The sequence below is a fragment of the Rhinolophus sinicus genome, linkage group LG05 (assembly GCF_036562045.2).
Source record: "Rhinolophus sinicus isolate RSC01 linkage group LG05, ASM3656204v1, whole genome shotgun sequence".
Classification (NCBI taxonomy): Eukaryota; Metazoa; Chordata; class Mammalia; order Chiroptera; family Rhinolophidae; genus Rhinolophus; species Rhinolophus sinicus.
In genome coordinates this window covers 101517202-101536724 of record NC_133755.1, presented here as the reverse complement: position 1 = coordinate 101536724, position 19523 = coordinate 101517202, and the positions used below count along the sequence as shown (strand labels likewise).

General features: G+C 37.3%; 1 protein-coding gene and 1 pseudogene across 4 annotated transcripts in view; both read right to left on the bottom strand.

Moving 5' to 3' along the window:
• Positions 1 to 19523, bottom strand: part of BEND6 (BEN domain containing 6) — a 43838-nt gene that overhangs the window by 15895 nt on the left and 8420 nt on the right. For 3 of the 4 annotated variants that reach the window (XM_074333131.1, XM_019734767.2, XM_019734769.2), the window contains exons 1-3: positions 17534 to 17671; positions 12280 to 12496; positions 5939 to 6116 (exon numbers count right to left, since the gene is read on the bottom strand). In XM_074333131.1, coding sequence (XP_074189232.1) covers positions 5939 to 6116; positions 12280 to 12399 — 298 coding nt within the window. In that variant the 5' untranslated portion in view covers positions 12400 to 12496; positions 17534 to 17671. Of the gene's footprint in view, positions 1 to 5938; positions 6117 to 12279; positions 12497 to 17533; positions 17672 to 19523 lie in introns of those variants that run through there. The other variant, XM_074333132.1, reaches the window with a different exon arrangement.
• Positions 11161 to 12067, bottom strand: LOC109448864 (large ribosomal subunit protein eL34; annotated as a pseudogene).

Sequence of the window (19523 nt, the reverse complement as noted above, 5' to 3'; positions counted from 1 at the left end):
AATCTTGGTACAATTTAAATTGCAATTATTTGATAAATAATTATACATAAACAAATAAATATTTATTTGTTTATGATTATTTGAACTTCCATGAATTATCTATTGGACCATGGAATATTAGTACTTCTTCTATTTTATAAGAACTTAAAAGATTTTTGTAAAGTGCTTATAAGAGTGGCTAGTGCATTATAGACACAATATGTTAGCTATTATTAGCTCCCTTACATATTAAGCATTCTAACCTTTTATTTGTTATAAGTTGCAAGTATTGTTCTTAGAATGTTAATTTTAAACCTTCTTTTTGAAGCACACCCACATGCATTTTTAATTTTAGGTAAAGTAGCAGTCTTTTCTTTAGTATATTATCCATTTATTTTATGTGCAAAAAGTCATTCATCATTCAGATCAGTTAACTATTTCCCCATATAGTTTGTATAGTTTAAACATCTTTTTATAGTGTTTTCCCCCAGAGATATATTTTGAACTTCTAATGAAAAACTTTAAACACAAAAATAGTAAACACTCTTATACCCATCCGCCAGTTCCAACTCACAGCCATCTTGTTGCATCTATACTCCCATCCACTTCCTCCCCACCCTTAAGATTACTTGAACCAAATGACAGGCATTATCTCATTTCATCTATAACTACTTCCATATGTATCTCTAAAAGGTAAGAAATTTTAAAAGTATAACTGTAACACCATTGTCACAGCCAGAAATACTTAACAATAGCTCCTTAATAACATTAAAAACACCTAGTAAATGTTTGAATTTCTCCAAATATCTGATTTTGTTAAAGTCGGAATCAGGATTCAAATAAGGACCGTACATTACAATTGGTTGTTGTCTCTCATCGAAACTGTAAGTTTCCTCTCCTCTCCTAGTTTTTCCTTGCAATTTATTAGTTGAAGAAACTGGCTCATTTGTCCTGCAGGTTTCCCATGGCCTGGCCCTTAAGTGGTGTTTAACATATTCTCAGTTTCCCTGTATTAGTTCTAAATTAGTAGTTAGGTGTAAAGTCTTGATCAGATTTAGGTAGTGTTTTGACCTCCACGAGGTGGCATTTAATGCACGGTTACTTTTGTGTGATATTAGCAATCACTGATGATCACTGCTTCGATTCATTATGCCATGAAGGGTTGCACAATGGTATTACATGGCCATATTTAGGTGCTAGGAGTGCTCTTCGCTACTGGGTTCTTGTTTGTAGGCTTAATTAGTGAACAATATTAGAAAATATTTATTATTAATTTTTAAAGATAAAATTCATCATGTGTTTAAACAGGTGTTTTCCATTTAAATTCAGAACACAGAGTTTCCATTTAAACTATAGTTATGTTTTTGGTATGCCACATGGGGTGAAATGAGAACCTAACTTGAACTGGCCACCTCCCCCCACCCCCCAGGAAATTATTTGTTTAATAAGTCATTGTCATGCAGGGAGTCACACGGGGTCTCTGCTCCCGCTCCCCACATAAGAACGCAGGATATGGTGAGGCCAAAATGGGACACCCATGGAGCCATAGGTAGGGGAGTCTGTGGGGACAGAGCCCCAGAAAGCAGTTTCCAGGCTCTCGGCCTCACATAGAAAGGTGCTGGCTCAGGTAGTAAATGGCCATCAACTGTGATTGGATGGCCATCAGCTGTGGCTAGTTGGCAAGAAGATGGTGGCTGGCTGGCAAGTGCGGATTGCAGTTAGGATGGCAGGTTGTGGACAGTGTGGATCCTGCTTCCTGTGTCTCCGGCCCAGCCGCCAGTAAGAATATAGTAATATGACTCTCCTATCTATGGCTCCGTGGGTGTTCCTTTTTGGCCTCACCATATCCTGAGTTCTTATGTAGGGAGCGGGAACAGAGACCCCGCCGGACGCCCCCCACGACAGTCATACCACTATAGTCTCGCTGGCGGCTGGGTTGGAGACATAGGAGGCAGGAGCCACATGATCCGCTATCCACACTCCACCACACTACGCGCTTGCCAGACACCATCTTCTTGCTAGCCCCCATTTTCTGCTAGCGTAGCCACAGCAGTTATATTAGTGGCCAATGGCTCACTGGTTACAGCTGACGGCCAAGTAGACACAGCTGATGGCCATCTACTACCTGAGCCAGCACCTTTCCACGTGAGGCTGAGAGCCTGGAAACTGCTCTCTGGGGCTCTGTCCCCACAGTCATCCTTTTACTAACTGACTTGCAGGACTTGCTACATAAATTACCAGGCCCATTGCTAAATGAAAATGCAGGACTCCTTGTCCAAAATGTCTTAAGAGTTTTAATATGGTAGCAGCAGAGCTGTTAACCATTTTGTGGGGCCTTCCTAAGAGCAGGATCCTATGTAACTTCACAAGTGACACACCATGAAGCTGGCCATGATGACTTGTGATAGTGAACACCATAACAGCAAAACTTATATAGCATTTGCTATCACTAGGCTCTGTTCTGAATGCTTTACAAGTCACCCAGGTAATTACTTTTATTATTTCCATTTTTGAGATGAGGTCACTGAGGCACCGAATGGTTAAACAACTTGCACAAGATTACACAGCTAGTAGGTGGTAGAGGCAGGGTTTGAATTTTTAGAACTTTATATGATTTAATGTTGACAAGTTATGTCCTCATATTCTTTTTCAAATTGTTCTTAATTGATTTTGCCTATTTATTTTTCAGGTTAAGTTTAGACGAATTATTGTCAAATTACAACAAACAAACGAACAAAACAATCATTGGTATTTTGATTGGGATTCCATTCAAACTATTAGTTATTTTGGGATGTGAAATGTCTCTCCATTTATTTAGATTTGTATATTTCTCTGCTCAGTTTTAAATTTTTCTACATAGATCCCACACCATTTTTGTTAGGATAATTACTAGATATTGTATAGTTTGTAATTAATATGAATCGATTCTTTTGTCTTTCTTTGAGGAATGTAACCAGCAATTTTTGATCTACATGTAAGGAAATTACTGATTTAAAAAAAATGGCAGCTAGCAGATTTGGAGCACCTATTATGTACCGAGCACTTGTTATTTTTAAAATAAAATAAGACTTATAATGAAAAACAGTAGTCCTTTGCCTTATCACTAACCCCCTTGATTATCACTCCTTGAGGCTACCACTTCCAATCCATTTAACTGTTTCTTCTGCTAGTTACCATTCTAGTCTTAAATAATAATATACACATGCAGCTATAGAGGGTGCCAAAAAATGTATACACACTTTAAGAAAGGAAAAAACTGTATTAAAATTATGCTGTTGGTAACCATTTTGAGCACCTTTTGTAATTGCTTAAGTCAAACGTGTCTTGTATTCATCTTTTGTTATCGATATATATTGAATATTACAATTTTAATACAGTTTTTTCCTTTCTTAAAATTTTTAAGGCACCCTCGGGATTTATTGAATTTTTCAGATCCATATACTTATTTATTGATGTTCAACTATATAATGTAACTATGTAGCTCCTTTTATTCTTTTCCCCCAGCCACACGGGCACTTACACATAGTACTCAAATGAAAACATATGCGCAGTCTTCTCCTTTTTCTGTCATCCCAGTATAGTGCTAACACAATTGTTAGTTCAATAAATATGGTGCTTACATTATTTTAGTGATGTAAATATTATTCACAATTCCTTTCCTTTAAAATTCAAAGAGAATAAAAGGGGAAAAATTGAACACAATGTGTAGAGTCAAATCACTTAAGTAGTTTTCCTACAAACGGAAGGAGAGAAATAGGGTGGAAGTCTTCGGAGAAGCAAATGGTTTGAAAGAGGGTTTTTTGTTTTTTTAAAAATTTATTGGGGTGACAATTGTTAGTAAAATTACATAGATTTCAGGTGTACAATTCTGTATTACATCATCTATAAATCCCATTGTGTGTTCACCACCCAGAGTCAGTTCTCCTTCCATCACCATATATTTCATCCCCTTTACCCTCATCTCCCACCCCCCACCCCGGTTTTTGTTTTTTAATGGGAGAAAGAATAGTACGTCTGATGCTAAAGGAAATGATTCATTAGAGAAGAAAAACTTGATGGTGCAGGAGAGAGGGGCGAGAATCATTGGAGCTATGTTCTAGATTAGATGGGATGGGATCTGGTGCATAGATGGAGTTATTGCCTTTGGCTGGACAAGAGAGTATGTCATTTGTGAGAGACAGGAGAGAAAGTGGAACATATAAACACAGGTGTAGGGAGATGACAGTCTCTTTATATCCTCCAATTTCTCAATGAAGTAGGAAGTGAAGTCATCAAGTGAGAGTGAGAATAAGGGAGGAGGTGTGGGAAGTTGGCCGGAGAGGAGAAAATTAATTGGTAATCCAGGAGTGTAGGAAGAGAAGAAACTGCTCATAGCAAGGGATTCTTTTCATATACTATTGAAACTGATCGACTACTCTTTCATTTAGATTTTTTTCACGTATATTTATAAAAAAAATTGGTCTATAAATTTTTTTGGGGTGGTGATATGTTAAGTGCTGTCAATAAAAACAGACAATAACAATAACTACCATTCCTGAGCACCTATCATGTACCAGGCACTGGTAACTTGTTTCGTTTATCTCGTTCAATCCTCATAACAACAAAGAAATGATATATTGCCCCCATTATACAGATGAGAAAATTGAAGCTGGGGCTGAGGGCACGACATTTTATTGTGCCCTTGTGGTCAAAGTTTTATAACTAGCTAATAAGTGGGATTCAAAGCAAGGTCTGTAACTCCAAAATCAGTACTTTTAACCAGCAATTTATGTTAACTTTATAAACTAGCTTTTCAGCTTATTCTAAGTTCTGGAACAGATGATATAAAAATGAGAATTATCTGTTTTTTTTAAAAATTCACAAAAACCTCACAGGAGATAGCCATGAGTTATAAAAAGGCAATATTTAAATTTGAAAAAATAAAGAGATAATGGCTTGTTATAAACATCTTATTTCCATTCACATGCAGCTGTTTCTACTTACAGTTATGAAGCCTTCAATTTAACAAATAGTCTAAGAAAAGCATGTAAACCATTACTCTGTCAGCCTCGCTCAACATCATGTTCCATCTGTCTCCTATCATTTCTGCCTCGAGAAATATCAGAACTGTCCTGTTTATTTCCATCACCATTGCCCTAGGCTGCCATCATGTTAAGCATGGATGACTGCAGTACCTTTCAAGTTCTTCCCCACTTCCTTTCTTGTGTTACTTGTACTCATTCTGCACACAGCAGCCAGAGCGATTTATTTCCAAGTGTTCTGCGTATTTGCGAATGCTGCCCAACTTAGGGTATAATTGCCAAATATAGGGCTGTATAAAATAGTGCAGGGTGCTTAACTACAAGTGGAAAACATTATTTTTGAAAAATAAACACTTTAAACAATATAGAATCCTACAAAAAGGCATTGTGCCAAGTGGTTTTTAATTTGCTTAGGCTGACCTTTCTCCTTATAAGTCTTTAGTAAAATGATTGTTTTCCCAAACCACTCTTTCTAACCTCAAAATTAAAATTTAATATATGGAATCTTTAATTCTAGTGGGTCTATAATGGACTAGAACAGGCCCCATTTTCTAGTGCTTTCCTTAGCAGAGGGGCTTGAGATAAGTATATCATGAACACCTTAACATATTTGTTTTGTTTTACTAATCTTTTTTCTCCTGGGCCTACCGATGAGTGGTCTATATTAAATGCTCAATAAATGTCCATTAAACATTGTTAAATGAACACAACATTTGGTATTTTGTAGGGAGATCTAAAATTTTCTATGCAATAAAGTAGAGGCTTCAATAGAGTGTTTCTGTATTAAATTATGTAATCATAGATTTTCTTAAAATGTGACCTTTGATTTTTTTTCTCTAAGGCCCTGATTTCCTTTTTCATACAGCTGATTTGCAATACTTTTCACTCATTATGTATTTTCCCTTTCATCTAAAAATGTCAATTTTCTCAAAGTTTACCTTGAAGCATGACCAAAGACTGCCGAAGTCGGCTGTTTTCTTTCCGGGTGTTCGTTAATTTTTGTTTCAGGCTTTTTATTTTTGTGCACAATTCCTCCTTTGACAATTCTTCTAAAGGCTGTTCATCCTCGCTGGAGCTCTCCCCAGGCAGAAAGGCATTTCCCGAATAGGGGTCTCTCTAGAACATAAGGTGTGCACAACAAGAAAAGCTTCAAAGTGACTTTCATGCTTTATTCCATGTTCTGTATGCTGAAGGGACGTAACCAGACCTATGAATTCCTGTTCTCTCAGGCACTTCCTCTCCAGGAGAGGAGCTGGGCCTTCAGCTTTGTCTTCCACTATCCCGGGGAACTTGGAATAAGGAAGAACATCAAAGTTTCACACAGGTGTTTTACGAAAAGTAGAAATCAGGATTCTGACTTTCTGCCTAACTTCAGTGAGAAACACAAAGTAGAAAAAGAGCGTAAGAGAGTAGAATCAGCGAGACTACCATTCAGAGCTCTGTAACTCATCCCACCCTCCATTTCTACCTTGTTCCTCATTCACAGCCTGTCTATTGAGATGACACCGATGCCATGAGGTCAATTTTGGGGTTTTTTTTGCATCAGAGAAAGGAGACAGAAGATTCACCTAGAACAATAGTTTCAAAAATAGTTTTTAAGGTCAGTAGCAAGACAATAATCTGAAAACACATGCATTTGAGTTATAAAACTCAGGTTGTGTTGAGGCAGAAAAGAAATTTCTCAAATTACCAAGCTGATCTTTATATATCTGTATCTATATATAGATATAGATATTGATCAGCTTTATATATACGTATATATAAAGTATCTTTAGTTGCATTCTTGTGGCTGCCTAGGTGTCCTGAATTGATTCAAAACGTTTTCCTTTCACGGTCATTTTGACTTTGGGGAACAGCCAGAAATCGTGCCGTGCCAGAGCTGGTAAATAAGGTGGATGAGGACACACCGTAATGTTCTTATTTGACAGAAATTGCTATACCAGAAGCGATGTGTGACACATAGCATTGTCATGATGGAGGATGATATAAAGATACTCATGAAAGAGGACTTCCAGAACTACTTCAGAAAGTGGCAAGAACGATGGGATAAGTGTTTGAAGTGAAGGGGAGTATTTTGAGGGGGATTAATGGTCATGTGTCTTTTACTGTAATACCTTTTTAAAAATTGAAACATTCACTGTATTTTTTTTTTTTATCACACCTCGTGTACCTCCAAACCTGGAAAATTGAGCACAGAGTGGAATTTATAAAGTGCCAAAACCCAGAAGCTTGGAGTATAAAGTTTTTAAAAAAGAGCTTTAGAGTAGAAGAGATAAAGGCATGACCTAAAGGAAGTTCCTGCCACACAGGAAGGGAAAAGCCAGGCTGGTGTCAGGGGAGGAGCCTGGGGAATCAGGAACTGGAGTGACAGGACATCCAATTCAAGCATCTTTGATCTTCCTGCCCTTGCCCCTTGGGGGGAATGGAGAAGGATCACAGGGGTAGGGGTATATGATAGAAACATCCAGATAAATAAGGGGCAATTCCAGAGCAGTGGGGCTGCCTCCTTGCTTCTCAGTCCATTATAAACTCCCTAAAGAGGCGCCGTGTCCAGCATAATGTCAGGGCATCTTGATCCCTCTCTGGGCCATAGATTAGAAATGGCCCAAATCAGTGTCTGGACAAATGGACCAGAGATCGCATCCAGACTTCACAGAGATTATGCAGAGCAGCTCGAGAATCCAAGCAGTTGCTGCATCCTGGTAAGGAAGTAGATAGGTGCTGGCGAAACTGATGAAGCAGAAATAGTATGTTGACAGAGAGGCCACAGGATGCCAGAACCTTATGTGAGATGGCAGTTGGTGCCAGGATGGCAAACTTCAGCAGTTGGTGCCAATAGAATTCCCAAAAGACCTGGAAGGATTGGCTGTACCTGAATAGTAACACTACTACACACCTACGAAGCAGGCAGAAAGGTTAGAACCTGGGCAGAAGACCAGCTATCCCTCCCCAAATGCTGGGATGATATGAAAGACTCCGGAAGACTTGAATCTTTTCCAAGGGGAAAAAAAAAAAGAAAGTGGAGGAAGATAAGAATCTAGGCTCCATTAAGGCTTAAATCCTGAGTGATTGAAATTATAATAATAGCTCAAAGGGACTTCTAAAAACTACAACACTCTGCCATTCACTTGAATGGACAAGTTTAAGCTTTTTTCCCCTTTCTTATGGAGCAGGGATGGAGAATTGAAAGCCAGGTGAGATCAGTTATAGAAAATACAATTACAATTTTGAATGATTTATAATGAACATATTTAACATCACTCCTTATTTTATAAATATACAAATATGTGTTTCATATATTCATGATTACATGTATGTGTGTAGGTGACATATATACATAATGGTAATGAAAATGACTATTATCATACGTGGGTAAGTGGTAATATACTGACACTAGATATATAAATCCTATAGAGAAAAATAATGGATTTGATTAAATAGAAATGAAAGATTTTATTTTAAGCTGAAGGATGCCTATTGAGACCATAGTTCTATAGCAAGTACAGTAAGTCCTCTCTTAACATTGTCAGTAGTTTCTGCAACTTTAAGCAAAATAACATATAACGAAACCAATTTTACCGTAGGCTAATTGATAGAAACAAGAGTTGAGTTCCTATGGCATCTCATCAACATTTAATGAAATGATGCTGGACGAAATGATGTTATTTGGGGACCTGCTGTAATTTTAAAAAATTAGAATGTATGGTCTGGTCTTACCATGTTTCGCAAGTTCCTATAAGAAAGAAATGAAATAAAACAAAAGCTAATCCATTTGTAAGCATCAGTGGAAGACAAAGTTAATAGACAATATCAGATTGAAAGAAGACATTTTTAAAATCTAAAACCACAAGAGACTAATTTCTACAATAAGAAGGTATTTGTGCAAATCAATCAGAATAGAGTAGGAAACCCACTAGAATAGACTAAAACCAAACAGAAAAGATAAGAACCCAATAGAAAAATGGACAGTGGCAGAGACTGTTACCTTTCTTCAGGTATTTGCTCTCCCATTCTCTACCGTAATAGGTTTTTAGCTGGGCAGGTAGCTGTCAGCCAGATTACATTTCCCAGACTCCTGTGCAGCAGCTTAGTGCAGCTATGTGACTAAATTTCTGCAATAAAATATGAGTAGAAGCCATGTATACCACTACTGCTTCATGACCTTAAAAGGAACGCGGATGCCTTCTCTTGTATTCTCCTTTTTCTGTTGGTAGAGAGGAAGGCATGGTGGTGGCAGCTGGAGCGGTCACCTTAGACCCAGAGATAGAGGCTGTGTGTGGAGGAAGGCAATCAACAGGATTAGAGGGATACTCAACATCATGGAGCTGCCATAGCAACCCTGGACCGCTTTTCCTATTATGTGCTAGGGAAATGCACTTCTATCTTCTCTGAGGCACTGTTATATCTGGGTCTTTGTTACAGACTTTGCAACATACATGATAACTAATCCAGATTTTCATACCTAGAAGTAGGACACCCCAAACCTGACACATGTTAGAATTACTTAGAGGTCAGATTGTGCGCAACGGGAGCACAGGTATAACATGCTGGAAAGTTGTTGACTCTTGTTAGACCCTGGTGACATATTTGGTAAAACTGTCACCTGGAATACCTTGGAAGGCAGACCATGTGCTTACTGAGTCTGGGAAAAGAAAGAATGTTGGTGTGTATCAGTGACTTCTTGTTGTTGCTGGTCAGTTTGCAGAGATGGAAGGTTTTCTCCTTCCATCTGCATTTAGAATGCAGCCTGCCATCTAAAATGACTGAGAGTCCAGTAATGTTAAATCTTCAAAGTTTGAAAAAGCCAATTACTTCTACACCTAAATAGCTGGACCTAAGACTGTCACCTCAAGGCTTTCTCAAGATCTTTTCTTTAAGTGTTCTCTGCTAGACATTGAGATCCATCCCATGGGAAGTATCAGATGCAGTGTGTTACCGTCAAGCTTTTTGTTTCATTTGGCCTTTAGTTAACTTACATACGTTGGAGAGAGAAGAGGCTAAACATAGATGTCATAACAAGAGGAGAGTTTGAGGCTTAGTTTTGACCCAATAAGATCTCTGGCTGTAGTTCCTTGCAATGAAACCAAAGTGAAATAGTTTGGAAAACTATTAACTTTTGAGAAAAAAATAAATTGCTAAAGAAATCATAATACTAGCCTGCAAGAGCACGTAACTATTTTACTCTTCAAGGAACCAAGGGCCCCCCCAGACCTGCCTGAGCAAATTGAAACAAGATATCATTTTCTGTCATCAATTGCCAAAAATATGAAATATAGATATAAATACTAAGTGCAAACATAGGAATCCCTCATGCTGTGCTGCTGGGCGTTGTAGACTGATGTGGACATTTTGGAAAACAATTTAATAGTATCTATTCAAATGAACTAGAAATAAACATATAACTTATAAGCCATAAATTACCCTCCTGCATATTTATTCCAGAGAAATTCTCACACTGTTTATTAAAAGAACATGTATGATGATATTTATTTTGTCACTGTTCGTAGAAGTAAGATGTTGGAGGAAATCTAGGTGTTCATCTTCGGAGGATAGGATAAGTAAAATATGGTGCTATGTAGTAGTTAGACACAATGGATCAACTGTATAATAGCAATACAGATGTTACAAACAGTGTTGATTGAAAAATCAGAAACAGATTGAGGTGTATATTATAATACCAACGTACTATTAAATGATGTACCAAATGATGTATCCATAAGGTTGTACAGTGCAGCATGACTTTTAAAATGAAGAAGGATTGGAAACAAGCCATATCCATCATAGGGGACTGGTTAAATAAAGAATGGTACGTACACACAGCAGAATAATATGTAGCTGTAAAAAAGAGAAAGTTCTTTATATACTAGTGGAAAGATCTTTAAAACATATTAAGTGAAAAAGAAAGTACGAAGCAGCATATTTTGTAAGTTACTTTTTGTGCAAAATAGAGGATACAAATATCTATATTCATATTTGCCTTATTTGAACAAAGAAACACCAGAAGGATAAACAGAAAAACAATAAATGTGGTTACCTGTAGTAGGAGGTTAGGAGGTGGGAACAGGGTGGATGGGAGACAGGGATGTGAAAGAGACTTTCCACTGTTTACATTTAATGTATGTATATATTAATATATGTATATATTAATATTTCTACTGTTTAGATTTAACATATGTATATATACATATATATACACATACATATATTACAAATATATTCTTATTTTATTACTCAAAAAGCTTCATTACTTTTTGTTATTTAGCTTTCTGATTCTGTGCTTGTGCCTTTAACAGTTTCACAATGATTTTGTGCTCCTCAACTAGAAAAGCACACTTGATCCTGTCGTGGACACATTTCACACGCATGGAATCACCATAGGTTCAGCTGACACAATTTTTCATTTTAGATAACCTCATAAGAATTTAGATCTCACAGCATGAACCTCTTATAGTTGGCCTGGGCACATGTGACATGTAAATTTTAGTGCTTCCCAACCTGCTTGGTGTAAAGGTAAATAATTCTGTTACCAGGGATTCAGGATAGCCTAGCTTTGTTGGAGGTTGTATTATAGGATAGCCGATGATGGTGTGTCAAGTGCTGGGCCGTTCTGAAGACCTCAAGACACTATTCCAGGAAGACTAAAAATATTTTAAACCTTGGAAATTAATAGTATATATTTTAAAAATTAAATAAGCATACATGCACATAAAACACTACAAGTATTATGGAGACATACACAAGTACATGTATTACAAAGACACACAAAGAAAAAGGTACAGAGTAAACACATCGATAGGTTGTCTAAAGAGTAGGAGGAGAATGAGAGTGGGGAATTCAGATCAAAAAGGAATCAATGCATAAATAAAAATAAGAAAGAAGCCATGACTAAACCAGTGAGGAAGATGGGCCACAAAATGGAGTAAACAAACAAACAAAAAACGAAACAGAAGAGGCTTTCCAATTTCTCCAGTGTTTTTTGAGAGGAAAAAAAATACTATCTGACAGTTTACTGATCTTTAATTTCCCAGAATATCAAGGAAAGTTTGAACAATGGCACAATTGGCCATTCTTAAATAGAAGCAGGTAAAATGTCTTTTGAGTATGTTCTAATTCAACTTATTCAACATTAAAAAGAGAACATGCAATTTTATTCCCTCGGTTGAATAAAGAACGAAAGGGAAGAATAAATTAGTAAAATAGGTGAAAGTACTAATAAATCGTGAGCGGAATTATGAAATTATGGTGGAGCTAGATAATCAAATTGTATCAGAACACCAACCTGTCCTTTATCCACGTCACTATTTGCATTCTCTGAGTCCATTGTCTTCGTCCTTTTCCTCTTTCCTTTTCTAAGAGCTTGGGGATTGGTAACTTCATCTGTTTGCAAGATCGTCTGCATTTTATCAATTAGTTATCAAAAGTTTTCACAAATTGTAGGAGGGAATGCCCACGTAGATGATACTATTCTTGATGTGGCCCCAAATTTAATGTTTTTCCTTAAAAACAAAAACAAACAGAGGATATGTAATATATTTACAGTTGTAAATATGTCTCATATGTATGTCTCATAATGGCACTAGCCACTGAAGTAAACTACTTTTACTAAATGCTTCCTGTCATTCTTTCTTCCACTGACCAATTTTGTATACATTTTCATGTGAATTAAACCTTTTTCACTTTCATCACACCATCATCATGACATCATCTTTCCATGATATGATATGCAGTGAGTTGTCACTTATAAAATTAGTATGAAATTTTTTCGTATTTACAAGTTTTTCTTGTCAATCAGTTATGAGAGGTCTAAAATCAAAGTAGAAACATAAATGTATCCAAACAGTATTTCAGAAGACTGACGTTCTATATCTTTAGGAAAAAGACATTAATAGTATCAGCAGATTTTATCAGGACCAAAATATTCCAAGGGAGAGCAATAAGAATTACTCAGAAGTTTGTTTTATTTATTTTTTTCTGAAAACTCTAAAGTTTTGAGACAGAAGGTTTCCTTGGTATAAACTTAAAACTTGTACCATAAAGAATGGGGAAAACATCTCAAAGGCAATAATACTTTTCATTAAAATTTTAAGGGATAATAATTTTTCAAAACCCAATAAAGCAGATGATAGTTCTTAGGTCGAATAGGGTTGAAATGATTAAGTTTAACTTTTGCTACAGATGATACAGCACATTTGGTCTTAGCATCCTTATTACTTGCATATATTGGTTTGTGTTCATGGAAATATATTTAATGATAAATAATAAAACTTTTAACTATAGAAGGGACTGAGCTTAAAGGGACCTCAAGAAATACAGGGACTGTTGAGCAGAAAGTAACATGTGCTCCTGTGGGGGCAGAGCCCCAGAAAGAAGTTTCCAGGCTCTCGGCCTCACATAGACAGGTGCTGGCTCAGGTAGTAAATGGCCATCAACTGTGATTGCATGGCCATCAGCTGTGGCTAGTTGGCCGTCCGCTGTAACCAGTGAGCCATTGGCCACTAATATAACTGCTGTGGCTACGCTAGCAGAGGAGAGAAAAAAATGGGGGCTAGCAAGAAGATGGCGGCTGGGCTGGCAAGCGTGGATGGCGGTTTGTGGACAGTGTGGATCCAGACTCCAGTGAGAGTATAGTGCCGCCAGAGAGAATATAGTGGTATGACTCCCCTACTTATGGCTCCGTGGGTGTTCCTTTTTGGCCTCACCATATCCTGCGTTCTTGTGCAGGGAGTGGGAGCAGAGACCCCGCAGGACGCCCTCCATGACAAATGGCGCAGCGAGCAGGGTCTCCCGCACAACAGCTCCTTACCAAATTACACTAATTCTTTTAGACAATATGGTTATTTTATCTGTTTTAAGAGAAATGCATTATTCTCTACCACAAGCATAAAATAATATTTGAGATGGTAAATATCATTAGTCTATTAACCCAGAGCAAGGTCAACAAATATTTTCTGTGAAGGGTCAGGTAATAAATATTTTAGGCTTTACAAGCCAAGAGGTAAAATCAAGGATATTACGTAGGTAGTTATATAGCAAAAAAATAAATAAATACATTTCCACAACATTTTCTTCAGCTGCTGCAATCAAACATAATTTAATTAACTCTCTATTGATAGATGGCGTTCCTTGCTTGGTTAACAAATGAACCACTGAGGAACTTATTTTGGTCGCAGACTTATTTTCATTTTTGTGAAGAAATTCTGCTGTGACGGTATATTTCATTTAAAATTTTCTAATTTTTCTGACTGTTGCTGTCTGGTAAGTTGGAAATATTGTAATGAGTGCTTAGTTTGGTAATGTTGACATATATCATGTTCTTTTAGCTATGGTGTCACTGTATAATTAACACAATGCTTTGCCATCTAATTTGATAACAAAATAATCCATACTTTACTCAGCTTTAAAGCATAAGTCCAGTTTTCTCTTTTTATCTTGTTTTGACGTGATTACCATGCACTGGTAAAAAAATAATAAAATGCTATGCTATGACAACATGCATGACACTACAACACTGTCAGGTTATTATAACTGCATCACTGTGGTTTGTGGTACCCTGAGCAGTAATATGTAGTGATGTGACTGCCCCATATGGTCTCTGTCACAACTACTCAAATCTGTCCTCATAGCATGAATGCAGCCACAGGCAATATGTAAACACAAAAGTGTGGATGTGTTCCAATAAATCTTTATTGATGGACACTGAAACTTGAATTTTATGTAACTTTCACATATGTTATTCTTACATTGATTTTTTCCCAACTATTTAAAACTGTAAAAACCATGATCAGTTTACAGGCCATGCAAAAACAGGTGGCGGGCAGATGAGCAATAGTTTGCTGAACCCTGACCTACGAGCTCAGTTATAGTTAAAAGGAGTTTAAACTGTATCACCTGCTTTCTTTTCTTTCATCTTTATTTCTTTTCCTGGAAAGCAGGCCAGCTGTTTTAACTTCTTCCTCCCCAGCACCTTACTTCATGGCATATTATTACTAACAAATGAAGAACAGTATTCGAAAGACACAATATATAGCCTGTAAGATTCTAAAGCAAATTGTTTTTATTTGATAAAACTGAATTTTGCCAGATTTAACTGATAGGGGCCTGTTACATATTCTTTAGTGACTGTGACAGATGCCAGAGTCCTGCTTCACTGGGGTTGAGGGTGGGTGGAAGAGGGAATGGGGAGTTATTGTTTAATGAGTACAGAGCTTCAGCTTTGCAAGATGAAAAGAGTTGTGGTGATGATTGCACAACAGTGTGGCCATACTTTATGTCTCTGAACTGTACACTTAAAAATAGTTAAAAGGGTAAGTTTTATGGCATGTGTTTTTACCATAATTAAAAACATTGGAAATTAGTTTACAAATATATAGTTTTTGTCATATCCATAATGTACAAAATTTTCTCCTGATGATGTGATTTAAAGAGCAAATCCTCAGGTTTCTTTGTTTAGGACCAAACAGAAAGCATGTATCAGATCTCTCTTAGAATGATGACTTTTGAGTAGATTTCAGGCCAATATTCTGTTATAACATCCACAGACAGGTGATTTAATGTTTATATTACCTGTCAGCAAATTCAGAAGGGGTATTATGAATATGGCTATAATTTAAACACTACTAGTTCCCGATAGTAAAACAACTCACCATGTAGTAATCTGCCCCTCTTTATTTATGGGGTGACATGGGTGAGGAATGCATCCATATTATTTTTTAAAAATTATGCATATACTAGAGGAAGAGAAATCAAGATCATTGGGTGCTCTAAATGATTGGGTGCCTTTTCCTGCAGTACCCACAGCACTCTACTGAGCAAAACAAGTGCTGGGATGGCTTTCTCATCAAAGTGTTCTTGACTTCTGGATAGAAATTAATAGATTTTACTAATGTCCATCAGAGAACATTTCAACTCACTCTTTTTACTCCCTCCATTCCAAATGACGTCAAACGCATTTTTAATTTCCAAGTTGTTCCAACAATATTCCAATTAAAAAGACAACTTTAGGATGGTTCAACTGTGCTGCCAAACTATGATTGCATTACTCAGACTTGACTGGAGCATAAGCATGAGCCCAAGCTTTCTTATGTTAGGTTAAGTATGTTTGAGGGGCTATAGACCTGAATCATTTTCAATTTTTCATGATAAGAAATGAAAGAAAAACATTCTTAATCTGGATGTTTATCTGGAAAAATATCCTTATCTGGAAAAACATCCCGAGTTTGTGGATGTAATTTTACTGGAGCTAATTTAACTAATAAGCAGTGATATCATGCCTTGTCAGGTATGGAACCATTACCTAGGAAAGAAATTCATTTAGCTCCCTATACGGTCCCATGTGACATCCTCAGATCTTTCCAATCCTGTCTGCTTCACTTAATAAGAAGAACAACTTGGCTAATTTTACCGAGTTCTTACTATACGTAAGGTACTGTTCTAAGCATTTAACCTATACTGGTTTAATTCTCACAGAGGCTCTCTGGGGTAGGTACAATTATTACAGATGAGGGATCTGGCCACCACTCCCTGTTGCTAACCCTTAAGCAGGCTAAAGGGCTCTAGAGCCAGAACTTAGAAACTAATCATCAAATCAGCTTTGCAACAGATTCAGTCAATTCCAGTACCTAGGTTTTTCCTTTCTTCGCTTGACTAAGTCCCTTATAGGACCCTCCTTGCCTAAGTTTCTGCCTCATAGTCCCTTAGTTTCAGAGACTGAGTCCTGACTTGATCATCAAGGGCTTCTTAAGATTGTAGCCCTGCTCCAACACGAGTTCTGGAGATCTTTTCCTTGCCCCCTCCAGACCCCGTCTCCAGGCATCTCTATTTTGTTCCCTAAGCCTGGAGGTTGACCTGTTTGGGCTCCTTCACCCTTTTCCCAGTTGGGTTCAGCCAGTGGGGTGTCCAGGCAGAATATTGGAGGGAGGCAGGACAGTGAGTTAGGAGAATTTATCCTCCTGGTTCCTTTTCCTCTCTCCCTGTGGGTCTAGGGCTGGTAACACTTCACTGTGACTAGCCCTGAGATACAGCCCTATTTTTCCTGGTTTCCCTATACCCAGCTGCTATGCTCTGAATGTGCCCCCCCCCCCCAATTCATACGTTGATAGCCTAACTCTCAAAGGTGATAGTATTTAAGTTAATGGGGTTTTTAGGAGATGATTAGGTCATGATGGGGGAGCCCTGGTGAACGGGATGAGTGCTCTCATAAAAGAGGCTTCAGAGAGATCCTTAGCCCCGTCTATCACGTGAGGACATGGCGAGAAGTCAGCAGTCTGCAGCCCAGAAAAGAGGCTTCACCCCAGAACCTGACACCTTGATCTTGGATGTCCAGCCTCTAGCCCGGTGAGAAATAAATGTCTGTTGTTTATAAGCTACCCAGTCTCGGGTATTTTGTTATAGCAGCCTGAAGAGACTAACACCAGTCACACAGGTTAGCTTTATCACCTGTACCATGTTTCTCTTCTCCTGACCTGACAAGAGAGCCAGGTGCTACATGACCCAGCCTCTGTCTTATCTGTAATTAGACAATGTGACTGACTTACTTTCATCTTGATGTGTTCAGGAAGAAGACTTCTGGGGTAGAGAGGTAATAGTGCAGAAATCAGAGGCTGGGGACAGTGGAAGACAATATTCTCCTGCTCCAAAATGTCACCTATCCCCATCAATTGTCTGCGAAAAGCCAGCAGCCAAGAGTGGAACCATCTGAAAGTTTACACAAGAAAGTATATGCAAAACTTAGAGGGACTCTGGACAAGTTCTATCATTCTAGAGGCTCCAAAATCTTTTCTAAAAGATACTAATTTTTGTGAATATTTTCTCCTTGGCTATCCTTATTTTCCTACCTGTCTTTCCACCCCCTATATTTACATGTCTTTCCTCATTTACCAGACACACAGGTGCAGAGTTAAGAGTAAAGGGGAGTAAGATTCAATTCAAAGTTCTATTTTAGGATAATTATAAGTCATGTAAATCATCTTCCACTGCACATTTTTTGGATTAATGTAGAACATTCTATTCATCTTAAAAGCTGATAGCAAGACGAGACCATTATGATTTTTGCTTTAAGTAGTCATATTCTAAAATATTAATGTTTTAGGCCAATTTTTTAAATTCACAAAATGTAATAATTTTGATGCAAGAATCAATCCCTATGCATAAAAATCAGGATTGATTCAACTTTCAAATATTAATTTATCTTACAATTATAACATGAAATGACAAGTTAATTTCTCTTTGAAATATTTACCCCATTATACACTATATTAATATCATATATTAATGAAATGACTGGTTACCATTTACCAATGTCTCCATTAATTTTGTACTTTCACAGTCTCAAAAGTTTAGGTCTAAACATAATTAATGTGCTAAGTCACATACTTCAGATAATTTACTTAATAAATCATCTTAAGTGGTTTGCCCTCTCACCTATTATCAATAATTTTCTCTTCTTTAATATTCTTTCAGACCATGTTGAAGCAACATTTAAAAAAAAAAAGAACGATCAGATACATTTCAGATTTGTATCATTTCTCTACCTCCTATGTATAAGTCATTAGAAAAATACATTAGTATATATTTGTGAGTGGCAATATTTGCCTATCAATAAATACATAGAATAATAAAATGGAAGGGAATGTAAGAGGCCATCTTCTCTCTGTTATCTATATTGGGTATGGGCAGCTGTAGGGCAAGTTAGTTCGAGGAAACTAGTTTAGGGTGGAGAATGAAAGTACTGATCAAAGAAGGAAGCCCACAGAGATGGAATGGATCTATTTAATCCAGCTGAGACCCAGGAAGTTATATAAAAGCAAGGAAGAATACTTTGAGCTCACTGTACAGACGCCAACCTCAAGGTTCAGGAGTGTCAAAGACTGCGAGGAACAGGGGACTCAGTGGCGATGGCATTTGGGACAATGTTGTGAGCTCGTGATTTTATAGAGAAGTTGCTCAAACAGCCAGAGTGAGACAGAACCTCAGGCAAACGCACATCCTATTCATAGGAAAAGGGGAAGGCTAAACTTCACCTTGTACCAAAGGATAGAAAGCTTAGTGAAATACTTTTTTTTTGTGGTAAAAGTAAAGTCTTGCTATGTAGATAGTTCAAGATAGTCTTTCAGTCTGAATCTCTTCCAAATACTATATTAGATGATGAATCAGGGTCACATAAGTGTTTACAAACACAGGCTCTAGAACCACTGTCTGGATCCATAACTGTAGAACCAATACTTACTACCTATGTAATATTTCTGTGCCAGTTTTCCCATGTGTGATATGGTGATAATAACGGTACTCTATTATGAGTTGATATGTGATGTATGTTAATAGCATGTTAGCTTATTAATAGTAGTATTTTTATTATTAACTGAAGGAAAAAGACCCATATCACCCTCATACAAGCTTAGATCAAACATGCAAGGTGGGAGGGGGGGTTTATAAGCCACAGTAGAGAGGGGTGGTATCAAGAAATATATTTACTTAATCTGGATGCCTATTCTATAATATAACCTGATTCTAGAATAGCCTACTTCT